This window comes from Thunnus maccoyii, chromosome 5 (genome assembly GCF_910596095.1).
Source record: "Thunnus maccoyii chromosome 5, fThuMac1.1, whole genome shotgun sequence".
NCBI classification, from domain to species: domain Eukaryota; kingdom Metazoa; phylum Chordata; class Actinopteri; order Scombriformes; family Scombridae; genus Thunnus; species Thunnus maccoyii.
The window spans coordinates 2,982,289-3,001,094 of NC_056537.1; the positions used below are offsets into that span (position 1 = coordinate 2,982,289).

The following is an 18,806-nucleotide window of genomic DNA, read 5'->3' on the forward strand; positions in this document are numbered from 1 at the left end:
TAATCGATTAATCGACCTCCGGTGTCTCTTATAAACACTTTTCTATCAGATTATCAAAGTAAATCTAAAAGTTTTGATGTAAACTATGAAAGTCAAAACTTCAGCTTTCATCAGGGGGCTAAATATTTTTTTACCTAACGGAGCTTTATTTCTCACGCACCCCTCCTCCCCCCCGTCCTGCAGATAAATGAACTAATCCCCCCTCCTCCACCCCTCTCGGCAGAGTGTTAGATGGTACATCCCACTGCCATACTCAGCGGTCACCCCTCTGCCTCCCTCTCTCCATCAGTGAGGGAGGATTCAGTCAGACACACACACTCTCTCTCTGAGTCGACAAGTCTTCTGTTCCTCCTCCTCCTCCTCCTCCTCCTCCTCTTCTTCTGTTGTTATGACCCATTTCAGGAGCGACTGCCACAGAGACAGACGTGAGTAACACACACACACACACATCACAATACACTGTTAGTGTTAAATCCAAGACATGCAGATGTGTATGTGTGTGCCAGGTGAGTGCATGGCTGCGCCTGTTTGCATGTGGTTTGGAGTTTTTCTTTCTGTGTGTGTGTGTGTGTGTGTGTGTGTAGCTGATTCACTAAGGCGACTTCAGCTTCATCATATGTGTAATCATGTGAGGACACAAGTATAGAAACAAGAGCTGTGTTGAGAACAGACAGAATTGTCCTTTAAGCTGAGATGTGGGCTGTGCAGAAAGAGGATCAGCTCACATGATAAAGATATTCTCAGTGTTATATTTCATTCATCAGGAGCAGAGCATGAGGGGATGTTCCTCTGTTAACTGTTGGGACCCTGCAGGGGAAAGCCACACACCAGATACTAGAGTTCTGAGGTAGATGCTGATAATATATGACAATGACATACTGGCACATATTAATTTTTTACACTGATGCATTTTTGATAAAGTCCAACTGAAATAAAATTGCCTTTTTCTATCAGCTCTGTAAATCACTTCTCATTTGAGAAAAAAAATCACAAACCAAAAGGTATATATTTATATTTTAAATTCTTTGATTTCATGATGGTGCCCCTTAGTTTTACATTATTTGATTAAATACCATTATGTTGCCACACCTTATGTATCTGGAGTTCTTATTTCCATTAAGCAAATCAAATCTTTGCATAAAGCGATAACGTGTCGTTCTGTCATCAGCAGAGCAGATGGTCACACTGAGCCTGATTGCATCCTGCTACTCAACACAAAAGACACAGAATCTAAACAACAACCCACATTAGCTTTCCTGCTAAAGTCTCCTTCTTATCTAACTGACAAACATGAACACACGTTCTGTCCTGCAGCTTTATTTGTTGAACAAGCCACTAAATAAACATTCACCACTGACGTCAGTTAGCAGGATGGATAGCTAATTAGCTGCTCAACTGCAGCACATTACACAGCATGTAAACATACCTGCAAATGTCTCGTTCTTACTTTTCAATACCACTGCTAACAACTCACTGTCTGTCCATGACTTGTAGCTACAGCAGTTTGTTTACTTTGTCTCTTTTGTGTATGTGACATCAGTAGCCTGACAGCTGCTGTCAATCAAACACAGATGCTGACACGCCCCCCTGCTGTCTGAGACAAAAATGAGCATTTCTGATATTTCCCCAAAGACATTTTTTCTTCATTCCAATAATACAAAACTATTAATAATATATTTTTTAAAAAAACATGATGGCATTATTTTTGACTGCAAAGAGGGATGATTAAATGTGATTTCAATTGGTGTTTTTTTAGTCCCCCTCCACTGAAAAAATAATTTCCCATCTTTTTCCTTCAGTAGGATGTTTGAGCTTCACTGTGCAGAATGATGTATTGTATCTGCAGAGTTTGAAGGCTGTTTTCACATTTATCTGCTGGAAAGTTTCTCTGTGCTTATCAAAAAATCTGAGTTTAAGGGACAGTCGAGATCATTGAGATTTTTGAGTAGCACTTTGTAAACTCTGTTTTTAAAAGTGCTCTATAAATAAAGTTATTATTATTATTAATGTGTGGTTTGGAAGCCAATCCTGGTCCAGTATGCAACTTACACAACTGTGATGTGGAAACTTGAAGCCTCCAGTGCACAAACACTGAGAGTAGACTTTACAGTGAAGGAGGAAACATCTTGTGTCCAACAGTTAAAGTTTTGAGATGAATAATAATTGTATATTCATAGATTCTGGATTTTTCAATGAGGGAGAAGGAGGTGTCATTTTAAGAAATTTAATCAGGTAATTTGTGTTTTTTAATAGAAAAAAACATATTAGACACATCTGTCTGTTTCTTTGAAAAGCTGTTGAGGATTTGGTTGGTTTCAGTGTTAAATGAGGAATCCACAGATTTAGCATTGCACTCATATAATATTATCAGATGTATGATGAACAATTTAAAGAAAAATGATCAAAACTGATGCAAAGGTAATTTCTTTGATGAAAACTGTGCTAAACATGATGAAGATTAGATATCCACTTCAGCCTCCACACTCATTACCAGCGAGTCAAGTTCAAGGTTCTGTTTATTCATCCATAAAATTATGGAAATGTCAGCGCACACATCCTCGTCATCCAAGGTCACAGATGAAGAACAATATCAGTGTTACAGTTTCCAAAACAGGCTTGAATGTGGCTGCTAACATTTCAGCAGAAGCTGTGATCACCGGGGTGTGAAGAAATGTCCCTGAAACTCTTTTACCGCTGGAAGAATGAATGCATCTGGAAAGTAGATCTGACAAGCAACCCTTAGGACTAAACGGTTGCTGGCTGAACGTATTGTCTTAGGTTTATTGAACTTATTATGTCAGGTTCAGTTAGCTCAGTTTTAAGAGTGAAAGTGTTCGCTCATTTACAGACGGAACTGTGCGCAGGCTTTAAATCTATTATAATATTATAGTCTAACAATCATCTATGAAAACAACAAAGCGCTTTAGTAATCAGACTGAACACTTCGGCTGCATCACTCGTGATGACGCCACAGTTTGAAAATTGCATTTGAACTTTAATTTTTGCTGGAGAGGCTTTGTGAATCAAAGCAATCAAATCAATACAGACAAAACACTACAGGACACTTTACACAGCATCATATTGTGTAAAGTGTCCCTTAGTGTCAACTCAAGAATTATGGCTGCAACTAACAGTTATTTTCATTATCAATTAATCTGCTGATTATTCTCTCAATTAATCGATTAGTTGTTTGGTGAAAAAGGTCGATCACTGTTTCCCAAGATGACGTCTTCAAATGTCTTGTTTTGTCCTGACCAACAGTCCACAACCCAAAGATATTCAGCTTATTGTCATAAAGGACTAAAGAAACCAGAAAATATTCACATTTGAGAAGCTGGAATCAATCAATTTTACTAAACAAGACTGGGAGGAAGCAAAAATTACAACAGCTTTTAGCTTTAGTCATTGCTGACAGGTGGTGCGAAATGCATTCTGGGATACTTGGCTGTCCCGAGTTTAGGCGACTTTCAGCCAACCAATGGTGTAACTTCATCACTCAGTGAGTCAGTTTTTATTGAACTTTTATTCAAAGAAACCTGACCAATGAACGATTTAATACAGCAGCAAACCCTCCCTCATCATCAACACACACCAGACGTTAAAAATGACACAGAGAGAAGCACATTCAAACAGCCAGAAACCCTTTATGCTGATCTTTTTAAAAGTGGAGAAATGAGTAATCTCATCTTCTAAACTGACAGACCTGAAGCCTGGCACAGAGCCTTTATCCACCATCAGCCCTCAGTGGCAGAAAAAAGGGCAACAAGGAGTAGTTGCAGTTAAAGATCAGGGACTCAGAGGACTCTAACAGCATAATGACAACTGTCAATGTTTATAGAGGTGGTAAAGTCATGTTACAGGCATATCTCAAGCCTTTCCAGGACAGTTTCCACCTCTCCTATGGACAGACCCTCCAACTGTCTCTACCATCCCAACTGAGGAGGAGCACCATGATGACACAGAGCAGACCCTGACCCCTCCACATACGACCTCCTTTACAGACCTGAAGGAGCACTTTTCACCCAGTTGGAAGTAGAGCTGATGCAGCTAAGGGAAATGGTCTTGAATCAGACAGACAAAAGCTCAGCACAGCTCTTACAACAACAACAGATGGCGCAGATGAGAAAAGAGCAATAAATCATACAGACAACCCATCAAAAACAATTACTTAAAGACAGAGAAAACCACAAGAAAGACTTGTTCACTCTGACAGAACAAGTGAGAGAGCTACAGCAAGAGAAAGAGAGCCTGATACGAATGAGTGAGCTTATTGCATTGTCAAAATATTGTCACAGGAGAGAGTTTGCTGCTCTATCAGAACTTCTGGGAGATCTGCAGACGCACAGCCACAAGATTCAACTTGTTGCTCTGATAGAGGAACTCAAGGAGAGAAACAAAGCACTGGATAGTTTAAAGGAGCAGGCGACCTCCCTCACTGAGTCTGAGCCACTAAGGACTGACCACAGTCAACACCCAGCAAGATGATCCCCTCTCTCAGCCAGAGCAGCCAGAGTCCAGCAGCCACTAAGATGTTCCCATTAGACCAGACAATCCCACTGCAAAAGCAGCTATTGTGTTACTGATTGACTCAAATGGAAAATTGATTGGTGAGAAAAGGCTTTTCCCCCAGCACAAGGTGGCAAAACTTTGGTGTCCAAACACAAAGGCAGCCATTGGTATTCTCTCTGAGTCTCACACCCTGATCCACACAAGTACAAATGACCCCAGAGCACAACTGGAGAGAGTGGTCCTGTCTTGTAGAGCTGTCACTCAGAGAGCCTTTTCTTACTTAAAATAGTGATGTCCACTGTGTCACCCAGGAAGGATTTCCACCCATACACAATACACAAAGTGAATGTCAGCATCTTCAGAGACTGTGAACCCCTTACCCCTCTCTCACTGTACAAGATCTTTATGATCATGTACACATCTTCAAGGACGCAGTTCCGCTGTTCACTAAAACACTGAAAGATGTCACTGAACCGAAGACGAACACTCAACAGGAAGAGCAACACTCCAACAACAGAGAGGCACCTCCCAGGACCTGCCAACAGCATGCTGAGGAGAGCCTACCAAACAAGGCCCAAGCAGCAGCACCTACAACCACCACCACAGCTCAGACCTCAGGACAGCATCAGTCATACCCAGTCTGCACAAACCAACCCCAGACCAAGGACCTTGCCACCTCCCAGACCTTTCACACAACCTCCACAGCAGCAGTAGGAACAGATCCAACCAAGCAGACTATCAGAGGAGCAGCAGGCTTGTCCACAGTGAATGTAGAGCCATCCAGGACATGCTGAGTACATTATGCTCTTATGGGCAACAGTCATGATCAGTCTGCTGCAGTGGCAATGAAATCATTTAGCATATTTGTCTGCAATATTCAGGGTTGGCCTGGTTGTCCCCCTACCTATCGAGAGTTTATAGTCCAATCAACAAAACTAAACCAGTCACCCACAACAGAGACTCAGGAGGAATGTTGATATGGTATAAGTCAGAACTAGCAGACTCAATAGAAATAATGAAAAAGGGAAATATCACATTTGGTTAAAAATGTATAAAGATATAATTTCCAGTTTATGTGCTTTTATATTCCTCAAAAGAATCTCCATATTTCAATGAGGAGATTTTCTCCACCATAGAAGAAGAGATAAGTCATTTCCAGGACCAGGGATCTTGTGCTGATCACTGGAGATGTAGAACTGGTGAGGAGCTGGACTTTACTAGTCCTGGAGGTGACAGTTACATCACTGGAGCCAACCTTAACTTTCCAATCCTTTCCAACAGGAATACTTATGACAAAAACAGAAACAAGAGTGGAAAACAAGTTTTACAGCATTGCGGAGTGCTGGGTGTGTACAGTGTTGATGTAAAGCTGTGAGGGGACTCCTTTGGACATTATATGTATTGTTCAAAACATGGCAGCAGCGCTGATGGTTATGCTATGACAGATTTAGACCAAACCTCTTTGAGAGCCTTCACAGTGAAAGAACAAACACTTCTATCAGATCACTATCAGATCACTTTGTATCTGAAAAGAGCAGACACAGCAAACATATGTTCTCAATGCTTTAAGCTGTACAAAATAAAGAAGCGATACAGATGGGCACAAAACAGCCCAGAGCAGTACCAGGAAGCAATGGTCAGTGAGGAAATCCAATCTCTTCTAGACTCCTATCTGGGCCAAATCTACCCTGAGAACACAGAAGGTGTAGAGCTGTGTCAGGTAAACATTAACCACATATTTGACCATTGGGCCTTAAAATGCAAAACAAAACAACCAAAGAAAGTGAACAGGGAAAGGTGGTTTGATCCAGACTGCAAAACCATTAGGAAGACATTATGAAAAGTCTTGAACCAAAAACACAGGAATCCAGACAACCAGGGGCTCCGCCTTAGTTACTGTGAGACTCTAAAACAATATAAAAACACACTGAGAGCAAAAAAAAAAAAAACAATATCTGCAAAACCATTTAAAATAATTGAAGAGTGTCTGGGGTCAAATAAATTCTTGGATTATTGGAACTTATTTACCAAGAAACATTACAACAGTCCTTTCAAAATGGAGATACATGGAAAAATCAGTTTGAAGGTCTCTATAGAAAACCTCCAAACAAGAGCATTGAGCACTGATTTCAGAAATACTGAAAGATCTTGAAAGAGCTATTAATCCGTACTGGATTACTCAATCACAGAATTAGAACTGGAAGACAAACTGAAGGTTCTGCAGCCTAAAAAAGCATCTTAAATCTGACATCTTCAATTCAACTGGCCTTCCTAAAGATATTCGACTTGGTACTGAGTGTGTGTAATTTCCCTGAAAGCTGGAGTGAAGGGCTGATCACATTCATCTTCAACAATGGAGACAAATTTAATCCCAACAACTACAGAGGCATCTGTGTAAATTGTGACTTGAGGAAGTTATTTGTCAGTTTTCTACATTCGAGAATTATAGATTTCCTCATCGAGCACAGTGTCTTAACCAAAAGTCAGATTGGATTCCTTCCAAATTATAGTACAGCTGACCACATTTTCACCCTACACACACTAACTGATAAATATGTAAATCAAAAATAAAGACACAATTCATGCATGCTTTGTTGATTTCCAAAAAGCTTTTGATTCAGTCTGGCTGGACGGATTACTTTTTAAACTAATAGAAAGTGGTATTGGTTGGGGAGTCTTTTGATGTAGTTAAATCAAGATATGAAAATAACAAATTGGAGATAAACACACAGACTTCCTCTCACAGGGTAGAGGGGTGAAGCAAGGCCGCAACCTCAGCCCCTCTTCAATATTTATATCAATGAACGTTGTTGTTAGAATAATCAGCAGCACCTTGTCTCACTCTTCAAGACACAGAAATCAAGAGTCTGTTTAATGCAGATGACCTGGTCTTACTGTCTCCTACTGAAGAAGGTCTTCAGCAGAACCTGGACCTTCTCCATCAGGATGGTCACACCAGGACCCTGACAGTTAATGTGAAGAAGACCAAAATTATCACCTTCCAAAAAATGACCCAACATTTAAAACAGGCAGAACCCAAATAGAACAAACAAATACTTATACTCACCTGCTGTGAAGGAACTCACAGAGAAGGCAAAAAGGGTTTTCTATGCCGTCAAGCGTTCAATTCAAATCCAAATTCCAATTAGGACATGGCTCAAAATATTTAAATCAGTTATAGAATCAACTGCATTGTATGGCAGTGAGGTCTGAGGCCCCTCACTTACAAAATGTTTGGACAAAATAGGACAAAAATCTGTTCGGCTACAAAGAAAAACCCCAAACTCTGCATACAGGCCTGAATTAGGCCAATATCTTTATGTCTAAGTATTCAAAGAAGAGCTATCAAATTTAAAAAGAGCAACCCTGCCTGTTACCATTATAAAGCTCCTGTCTGGCAAGACTTGAACATAGAAAGGAGTCAACTGGTCCTGAGGCTGGCTGACCTTTCACCTTCTGACATCACAAACCACATCCAGCCTCAGATCAATTACACTATCAATCAGAAGAGAAGACCTGACCAAGTTATAACTACAAAAAAACCCCAAGAATAAATCACTTACTGGAATGATATTACATGATCACAACACAATCTAGAAACATATTTGGCCCTAAACAGACAGTATACTGTGACTCCCCAACCACAGTAACTGATAAGAACCTGAGAAAGACGCTGACAGTGACCCCAGTCTGGCAACAGAGACGAACAGATACAGACCTCAAAACTACAGAAATATTAGGGAGGGATTCTTTCCAAAATCTGGGGAAAAAAGTCTGACAGAGGAGGTAGAAACGAGTCCTCATTCTGGGGGGAAAAGAGAGAATGTGCAGTGTTGGCTGCTAAATATGTCACTTCCTGCTACAACAAAAGAGACAACCAGCGAGACACAGACATACAGACAGACAGACATTTATAAATATACTTGTACTTACCATATTCTACTCACCGCCACCATCTCCTTTTGTTTTTTGTTTGTTTTTAATGTTGTTATTTATAGAATGATGGCTGTCTTGTATTATGCCTACTATTAACATCTCATTATTTTATTTTGTTATCAGTAGATTTTCTTTTGTTATCTATTGAATAATAGATATCTTGTATTATTACCATATATTATGTATTCATTATCAGTAGATTAACACTTGCATTGTTTTTGTTTGTCTTGCATTGTTAAAGTCATGTTGAAATTGTACCAATACGACCTTGATTACCTCAAATAAGCCAATGTATGTCTATATAGTTGTTTTTAGTGACATTTCTTTCAGTTACTGAAGTGTAGAATCAAAGAAGGAAAGTGTCTGAGCTTGTATACAAGAGGTGTCTTTACTTCTGTGGTTGGTGTTCATTTTCCTTCAGTGTGTTCCTGACATGCATGGCTGAAATCTGTAGAAGTCAGTGAAGGCATCACCGGTGATGACTGTGGGAGGTTCATGGGTTCTGAATGTGTTGAGCTGAAGGTGATTGTCTGTTCATCAGGTTACTGTGTGACAGTGATGGAATTTAACTAAGTACATTTACTCATTTTTTGGTATTTTTACTTTACTAAAGTATTTCCATTTCATGCTGCTTGATACTTCCACTCCACTAAAATTCAGAGGGAAATGTTTTACCTTTCATCATTAGTTGTATTGTTAGTTGTGATGCGTATCATGCACTGTACTCAGTGCGTAGTTGTGGTTGCTTGTCACGTTTCAGATGTGTTGTTAGCAGTTTTTACCTCCAAACATCTAACATGGTTTCCTTCTAATTGATTCAATTTATTTCACAAAAAATCAACAGTAAGACAAAAGTACACAGACAAAAGAATCTGAATTCATGAAGCAACTTTGGTTTTTCTTCTTTCCTTTCACATCAATCATCTCATGACCCCTCAGATTTATCTTGTGACCCTTTGGAGGGGCGTGACCCCTAGGTTGAGAACCACTGGACTAAACTAAAGTACATCAAACTAGCTCCACTTCCAGCAGCTACAACAGTAACATGCTGCTTATGCTTCAGTATTAACTGTGTACTTAACACTAAACATATCTAATACATCAGTCACTGGGACCTATTTTCTCCAAAACAAGTACTTTTAATAATTTAATGAAATGCAATGTTAATAATATTAAGTAAATAAAGGATTTGAGTACTTCTTCTTCTACTGCTGTGTGGTTATGACATCCACAGAGCCACAAAGCTCAGAGTTTTTCTGTGTTGTTGTGGAACATTTTGACAGGTTGAAGATCAGACAAGTTTGTTCAGAGACACCATGTGGATGAACAGACACGCAGAAAATAACGAAAGCAGGATGTGGAGGAGATAAAAAAGAGTTCTGCAACAGGAAACTAAATGGATCCTAATCTCCACAGTGATTATCCAGATGGTCTGAATGATGAGCTCTCACTTTACTGCTTCCTTTAAAGGGGACATGTTCTGCTTTTTGTAATTTTTCTGTCATTTACATACTTTTATGATGTTAAACATGGTCAAACTTCCAAAATGGGAGGTGAACATATGTCAAAATGCTCCCTGTAAGACAAAGCGCAGGTTTCAGCTGCTCTGAAGGCTTCGTTTGTAATGGGTTTTTTTTTACTTTTCCAGAAGTAACAGAACAGAGACATCATATTTCCATCACATTTCCACATAGTTTTCCATCGTTTGAGCTTTGATTGCTGCTTCTTTAATGACGTCGGGTCCGTCCCAATACCCACACTTATGTAAGTAGTCAAGTGATGTATTTCTGGTGACTGTCACGGTGCCCAAATTCCCAGTAAGACAGCGAAAAGTGTGGAGATTCATCAGAGCTCACTGAGATTGATTTATAGGACTTCCTGTCACTCTCGCAAATATAAAATACTGTTCATGGCACAATCAAGCTCAGATGATTTGTTGAAGTAAGAGTACAATCAACCAAAGAGTGTTACAGTCAGATGAGTGTAAAAATAAAACACATTCAGGAGCTGGGAGATGAAATACAAAGCAATTAAATCAAGTTATCTGGAGGCATGTAGGTTTCATTTAGGCTACATAAAAGATAAATAATATAATATCATTTTGAATGGTTTTTATCTGATAACATTTGTTTATGAATGGAACATATTTCTTAAAATCACTGATATGATATTTAATATTCATCTTGACAGTGTCAGATATTATCAGTCCCATCAAGAACATTGTTAATATTACATGACACCATCAGAGGTTCTGCCATAACTTAGTGTTCGGATATTAATAATAATATTGATGCAAAATCCAATTTATAAACTTACAGCTTCTTCTTGTCTGTAGATTTTTGTTGGTTCTGAAACCAGCCGACTGGCGCGCTACCGTCAACTACTGGACGGGTGCTGCACAACATACAGTGGTGAATTGTGGGATACACTTAGAAACAGTATTAGGAGAAGTGTGCATCAAGCACGGGCTAAGTGCAACATATGTTGCTATATTTCGGATGTTGGACACGTTTACTACTACCTGGCAGTGCGTGAACATGCAAGTGCTGAAGACTGCAAGTTGGGATGCATCCTTCATCTCCTTTTTTCCTCCTCAATCAGCACCACTAACTGTTTATCCTGAAGAACCAACTCCTAATACAATAAAATTTGCGCTACATTTGGATGGAAATCTGGTTTATGTTCTACAGAGAAAAGGGTCACAAACAAGACTTTCTGCTGCCACACTCATCTGTCGCTGATCTGTCAGTTTGTTTATTGAAAAGATTTTTGACATAGAATCAAAATACTGCAACATGGAGCCACAAAAACAAACTTTTAGCCTTTGTGCTGATGCTTTACTCGGACCAGATGATGACAATCCGTCTGTTCAGTCACTCTGAACTTTTCTGTGCATCAAAACAGACGCAAATCCGGCGGAGGCGGACACATCATCATTGTCTTTGTACAACAAACAGATATTACCTGACAAACAGTTCAAAACAAACATAGATAGATGGACTGATGTGCTCATTGTGGTCTCATCCGAACGCCGGCAGCCGGCCTCTGCTCTGCTCCAGACTTCCTGCCAAACTTTGAATAGCCTGTCCCTGAAAACCAATAACCATAAGGGTGTGAAATTGTCCTGTCATCACTCTCTTTTTCCTTCCCTCCTCTCTCATTTTCTCCTTCTCTTTCTCCTCCCACCTCCTCCGCCTTTCCCTACCTCTCTCTGAAGCTGATGTGTCGTCCAAACAATGCAAAGCAATAACCAAGCAAATAGCTGCAATCACTCAGTCGAGGATGCACAATCACGCGTTCAGCACGCTGCGGGCGTTGTGGCGACCTGGCAGCCTTATCGATCTCGGGAGGGGGGTGATTAAAGGCACCCCGGCAGTTAACAGATGGTGAGTGACGGCGCTCATAAACCTCACACTAAAAGACTAATGTCCTACAAGCTGCAGCTGGCGAGGCAGCCACAAACAACCCTGCCACTGACTGTCAGCGCTGCGGGTGGGGAGAGGTGGATGATGGGAGGCGAAGGGCCAGCTGCTGCCTCGTGGAACATGGTTTGACACGTGGGGGGTCCTCAGAGCTGCGACCGAGCTCTGATGGAGGTCTTGGAGAGACAGACTGCTCTCAGCTTTCAATTACAAAACCCAAATGGCGACTGAACGCTTCAACTCTGATTAAAGAGATGGAGGGAAACAGGCTGTGGAAAGCCTGAGCGAACGCTAGGAAAGGTTTTTTTGTGATTATTTGGAAGTCGCTTTATGATCTCAATAAAACTGTTATCATAATCTCACAAAATCATTATTTTGTGATCAGAAGAAAACCCTTAATTTACGCCATGCTAGTGGCGTGGCTCTATAGAGGTGGCAGTGTTGGCTGGTCCACTACATTGCCCCAGACTGAAATATCTCAACAACTATTAGAAACAAACATTCATGGTCTCCAGAGAATGAATCCTACTGACATTTTCTAATTAGCACTGATCACAAAGTACAGCAGGTATTTAGTCATAAACCAAAGAAATCTGACAAGATGATGCCTCTAGATATAAAGTCAAGAGAGCAAAGTTTTGACAATTCATATCAAATATCATGGCAGTCCATCAAATAGTTTTTGTCACATTTGGTGGTGGTCCAAGAGGAAACCTCAGAGGATTCAAAGCCACTGGGATTCATCATCTTGAGACCATGAATGTTTGTACAATCCAAAGGCAATCCGTCCAAAGGTGAGATATTTCAGTTTGGACCAAAGAAAAAGCATCACCAGAGTCATTAGGATTCATTGTTTGGGGACCATGAGTATCTGTACCAAATTAAGTGGCAGCCCATTGAGTGATTGTGAAATATTTCACTGGACGAGTGAAAACTTATCACCAGAGTGATTATCAACCAATTTCAATCAATTTTTTATTTATATAGCGCCAAATCACAACAAAAGTCATCTCAGGGCACTTTTCACATAGAGCAGGTCTAGACCGTACTCTTTAATTTACAGAGATCCAACATTTCCCCCATGAGCAGCACTTGGCGACAGCGGTAAGGAAAAACTCCCCTTTAATGGGTAGAAACCTCAAGCAGAACCAGGCTCTGGGTGGGCGGCCATCTGCTTTGACCGGTTGGGTTGAGAGAGAGAAAGAAAGAGGGAAAGGGGGAGGAGGGGGACAGAATAACAACAATCATAACAATAACAATAACAATAACAGCAGTAATAGCTATAATAGAGGATTCATCCTCTGGTGATCATGCATGTATAAACAAAATGTCCTGCCAATCTATCCAATAGTTGTTGAGATATTTCAGTCTGGACCAACTTTACCTTCAGACAAAGCACTTCAGCAGCAGCACATATTAGATTAAGATCCTCCAAAAGGAATTAAATATAATGTTTAAAACGCTACAGCGACACCAGACTCACCAGTAAATTACTAAAGGACTTCAAGCTAAGACTGTTTCCCCAAGATGATCTTAGAGTTAACAGGCCAGCAGGTCCTGATATCTCAACAGGGTAAATTTTTATTATGTTGATAAATCATCAATATATCTGAAATCTAAATGGTTTATTTCTGGCCTAAAAAATCTAAACTTGTGGACACAATAACAAATTATAAGAGTAAGTTTGTTTGGCTCATGCCTCGACTGATGACAGACAAGAACGCAGACTGAGAAAGATCTAGAGAAGAAGTACAACAGGAAATCCAACATAAACAGCAAAATAAACAACAATACAAATGGCTAAAATACAGCTAATGGTCACATTAAAAACAAGACCAACTGACTATTGATGGCACTAAGAAAAACAGAATATTGAGAGAGAAAAGTTTTTAAGTTTATTTTGTGGAACTTATATCAGATCCATCAGAGTTAATCTGAGGAAGGTTTCCCACAATCCTCCGCTGATCAATACGACTTGCCTCTGCCGCTGATCAATGATCGATCCCGGAATGTACACAGTGTAAAATCAGAGGAAGAAGTGATGGAGAAGGTTCAAAAGCAGCATAGATGCAAGTGAAAGCACCATCGGCATTAGCAAAGTATTTTGAATAGAAAGTGATTGAGTTAAATATTTGAGTTGTGAAATTAATGGGTTTTTTTTCATCGTTAATCATCATTAAGACTCCCAGGCTGACAGTCAGGTGCATGTTTGTTATTGGAAGCAACATGAAAGTGAAAGGAAATGAATTTCAGTCTGACAGATGGAGGCCAATTAGACTCTCAGGCCGCTCGTTAAGGTGGCCGGCTGAGCCTGCTGGGTCTGTGTGTGTGTGTGTGAGTGGAGAGGATGGGGGGGGGTTGGGCAGGGTTTTGTGAGTCATAAACCACAATGGTGTATGGGAGTTTGTTTGTGTCATGTGCAGTCGTGTGTGTTTGTGTGTGTGTGTGTGAGCCTGCAGCAGGGTCAGGCTGTGTTACCTGCCCACCTTCATCGCTGTCTCCCTCAGGTCAGGCGGTGAGACACACGGCGTCAGCGGCTAACCTGATCTGATGGTTTGTTTTTCAGACGCCGGGATGAACGGCGAGCTGAGAGCCGGTCGCACCACGACGACCAAGAGAGGAAGCAGCGCCCTTGACAGGTGAGTCTGCATCACGGTTCGGGTGGTAGAGCCGGAGGAGGAGCCGGTGTTGATAAGACTGACGTTAATACTGAAGTAAATGCAGCCGAACACACACAGAAGAGTGTAATTGCAGCCTGTAGTGATTTATATTTATACTGTTGAGCTTTACTAGAATATCTTGGAATGATTTACAGTTGAAATAACTTTTCTGGGTTTAAATGAATCCCCTTCTGTTTCTCCAGTCATTAAGATTTTATTCCAAAGCAAGTCATTTCAATAAACTTCCTTTCTCAGGAAATAACTATACACTCAGCTGAGCTTTGTCTCTATTTTACCTGGCACGAGTGTCTCAAACAACCTCAAACAATCTCAATCCCTACAAATGTGTCTGGGATAAATGGGATAAATCTTTAAAGCAGACTTTGGTTTGGCAGTAACAGTTTTTATTGTAGCAGCCAGACTTATTTTAAGTAGTTTGAAGAGTCCACATACACCAGCGTGTGCAGAATAGGCTCATGATGGAAACTGCTTCTTTAGAATATTTGATTGCAAGAGTGAATAATGTTCACAGCATTAACCAACTAAATCTGGTGTGATTTTCTGACATACATTAAAGGGGACATATTGTGCACATTTCCAGCTCTATATTTATATATATTCTGGGGCTCTACTGGAATATCTTTGCATGACTTATAGTTAAAAAGCCCTTATTTATCTTCTACTGGTCCTTTATGCAGCCCCTCAGTTCAGCCTCTGTCTGAAACAGGCTGTTTTAGCTCCTGTCTCTTTAAGACCCGCCTCCTGATGAGCCCGCTTTGTTCTGATTGGTCAGCTTCAGGAAGCTTCCTCGGGCTCCGGAGGCTACGTAAACAAACTATAGTAGCAGGATTTCACTTCTTTTTCTTGTTCTTTACTCGAAATGGCAACTTCTCAAATTTATCCGTACATGTTGGAGCCTGAATCAGATCCAGAATATAAGAACAGACCATAGACTGTATAAAAACATGGACGTAGTTACCGTGACGTCACCCGTTGGTTTCTGAAGAGCGGTTTTGAAGATCAAAGTGAGCCGCTCCGGCCGTCGCCATCTTGGCAGTACGTGACTCTGTCTAACTCCCAGCCAATCAAAAATGGGCAAAGAGGCGGGCCGAATGGCTGAAACAAGCCACCTAGCGGCTGGCGGACCTGTCACTCAAAGCAGCCATGTCCTTCATTATGCAGAACTTTACAGCTTAATAAAATTTAAACGAGTGAGTTATAAAAAAATTCACCCCCCGTACAGTTGTCATGAAAGAGGAAATTAGCTACAGAGACCAAAACCGTTGTTTGTACCAGGCTGTAAACATGTTTATTTCTGTTGTAAAGTTGGACATTTTAACATGGGGGTCTATGGGGATTGACTCGCTTTTGGAGCCTCAAGTGGCCATTCAAGGAACTGCAGTTTTTGGCACTTCTGCACTGGCTTCATTTTTCAGCCCCTGAGGTTGCCGCTTTGAACAGACACACATTTATGGACACACCGTCTTACTTCAGGCCCGTTAGATGCTGGTATGGATCTTACTCTTCGGTACCACTGCTAACAACACACTGTCTGAGCAGTTTGTTTTCTTTGTCCCTCGCCGCCAGCTGCTGTCAATCAAACACAGACACCTCCCTCCAGCTGCTGGTGACAAAATGAAACATTTCCCAACACTTTAAGGTTTTGTGTTTCTTTGATAATAAATAATAAAACACTATTATTTTGATTACAAAAAGGGAAGACTATACAGCACCGGCCTGGTGAGTCTGCATAAATACACCACGTATTTGACCAAATTCAAGATGCTTTGTTTCTGTTATTGTTTAGTTATTTTTCAGACACAGTTATTTTAACACACATTTTTAACATTAGTACTCTTCACAGTAGCAGCAGTATTGTCAGTGGTTCTGCTGTTGGTGTTTGTGTGAAGCATCTAAAGCCAAACTGTCCTCCAAATCCCACCTCGGCCCGCTGCTGGACGGATTAAAGCCGGGATGAACATGACTCTGCGCCGGCCAGAGCTTGGATTTACAGCCAGACAGCCGCACAGCCAGCCCCGCCGGGACTGTGAGGATGTGTGGAGAGAACTGCTGGGAACAGTTCACTCTGCACACATCGGCACTGCTCCTGCTTTCACATTACTCATTTACTGCAGCGCTGAGAGACAGCAGGCTCATATGAGCTTTAATTCTTGGATCACCACTGTTGTGAGAAACTGAAGTCAAAGGTCAGAGGTCACAGTCTGAACTGAGATTGTTTGTAGATGATGGAGTTAATCTTGTGTGAATCTGCCAAAATCAGTAAAGCAAAAAATTCCACCACAAATTAGCCACCAGCTGTAGCACAACACAATTTATCCCATAATACTTGAAGTGGTATTTTAGTAATTTGAGCATTTTTTTTACAACTCCACCTTAGTTTTCCTTGTTATTTCTCCTCTGTTGTGCTGAGAATTAAAGAGGCTGCAGAGGAATTTATTACAGAGAACTCTGAGAGCAATTTGGGCACAAATTCAGAAGGCTGCTCTACGCAGGGACCCGTTCAGAGGAGAGAGCTCAAATCCACCAGAAGAGTAAAACTCGAAAAGGGATTCTGCACATTTCCAGGTCTATATATATATATATATGTATATCCCGGGGCTCTACTGAAATATCTCTGTATGATTTACTGTTAAAAACTCCTTATTTATCTTCTACTGGTCCTTTATGCAGCCCCTCAGTTCAGCCTCTGTCTGAAACAGGCCGTTTTAGCTCCTGTCTCTTTAAGGCCCCGCCTCCTGATGAGCCCACTCTGTTCTGATTGGTCAGCTTCAGGAAGCTTCCTCCGGCTCCGGAGGCTACGTAAACAAACTATGAAACAAACTATATTAATAGGATTTCACTTTTTCCCCCTGTTCTTTAATCTAAATGTTAACTTCTCAAATCCAATCGTAATATGCAAGTAGAAAACGAAAACAACCTCAGCAACAAAGATTACAGAACGTACGAACGTTTATGGACAAGCTGACGTCATCTCATCGGTGTGTGTATGAATGTCGGTGTGTCCTGTATGGATGTCCTTCATGTAGTTATGTTGTGGATGTGTCCTGTATTTATGTATCTATGTATTCATGTCAGGCTCCGTACGGCCTGTGGCAACAAATTTCCTTGAAGGACAATAAAGAATCTATCTGTCTGTCTACTTAGTGGTTATTGGTAACAGTTACAGAGTTTTGTCTGAAATTATGGACCACACTTTCCCTTTCACTTGAACGAGAAAGTGTGTCTAAACTTTTGACTGGTACTGTGAGTAGCCTGCTGCTCAGTGTATTCAGGCTGTGATGTATTTGCTTTTGAGCATGTTTTTGCATTCACATAACAGCTACCAACATATCCTGCATTTTTTCAGTGTTGGTTGTTCCCAGTGGTAGAAAGTAACTAAGTACATTTACTAAAGTACTGTACTTCTTGTACAATTTTGAGGTACTTTACTTGAGTATTTCCATGTGATGCTACTTTCTACATTTCAGAGGGAAATATTGTACTTTCTACTCCACTACATTTATTTGACAGCTTTAGTTACTTTTCAGATGAAGATTTGACACAATGGATAATATAACAAGCTTTTAAAATACAACACATTGTTAAAGATGAAACCAGTGGTTTCCAACCTTTTTGGCTTTTGACATCTTACAAAAAGCAGTGTGTAGTCGGGGTCACATTTCACATGTCTATGAGTTGTTAACAGCTCCACCAAATAGTGATTTTTCCCTCTAAACTTCTCACATGCTTTCATTTCAATAAATGTTCAAATGATCCAATATTTCAGCAAAAATCAAAGATTAGAGAAAAAGTCCAAAAACTGAAAACAGATTTGTGTATCAGAACTTTGTTTTTTCTTCTTTCCTCTCCCATTAATCATCTCACGACCCCTCAGATTTATCTGCTGACCCTTTGGAGGGGCCCGACCCCTAGGTTGGGAACCACTGGACTAAACTAGCTAACTGTATATAAAGTAGTGTAAACTAGCTCCACCTCCAGCAGCTACAACAGTAACATGCTGCTCTAACACTGATGCTTCACTATTAATAATCTAATGATGTCATATATAATAATATATCAGTCAGAGGGACCAAACCACTACTTTTACTGCAATACTTTAACTACATCAAGCTCATAATACTTATGTACTTTTACTGCAATACTTTAACTACATCAAGCTCATAATACTTATGTACTTTTACTGCAATACTTTAACTACATCAAGCTCATAATACTTATGTACTTTTACTGCAATACTTTAACTACATCAAGCTCATAA

General features: G+C 40.5%; 1 protein-coding gene across 1 annotated transcript in view; it reads left to right on the forward strand.

The window, feature by feature from the left end:
- The first annotated feature begins 315 nt into the window (after nucleotides 1-315).
- LOC121896703 (RNA-binding Raly-like protein) overlaps nucleotides 316-18,806 on the forward strand; it is a 68,490-nt gene continuing 49,999 nt past the window's right edge. The window contains exons 1-2 of the mRNA XM_042410631.1: nucleotides 316-425; nucleotides 14,434-14,506. Coding sequence (XP_042266565.1) covers nucleotides 389-425; nucleotides 14,434-14,506 — 110 coding nt within the window. The 5' untranslated portion in view covers nucleotides 316-388. The remainder of the gene's footprint in view (nucleotides 426-14,433; nucleotides 14,507-18,806) is intronic.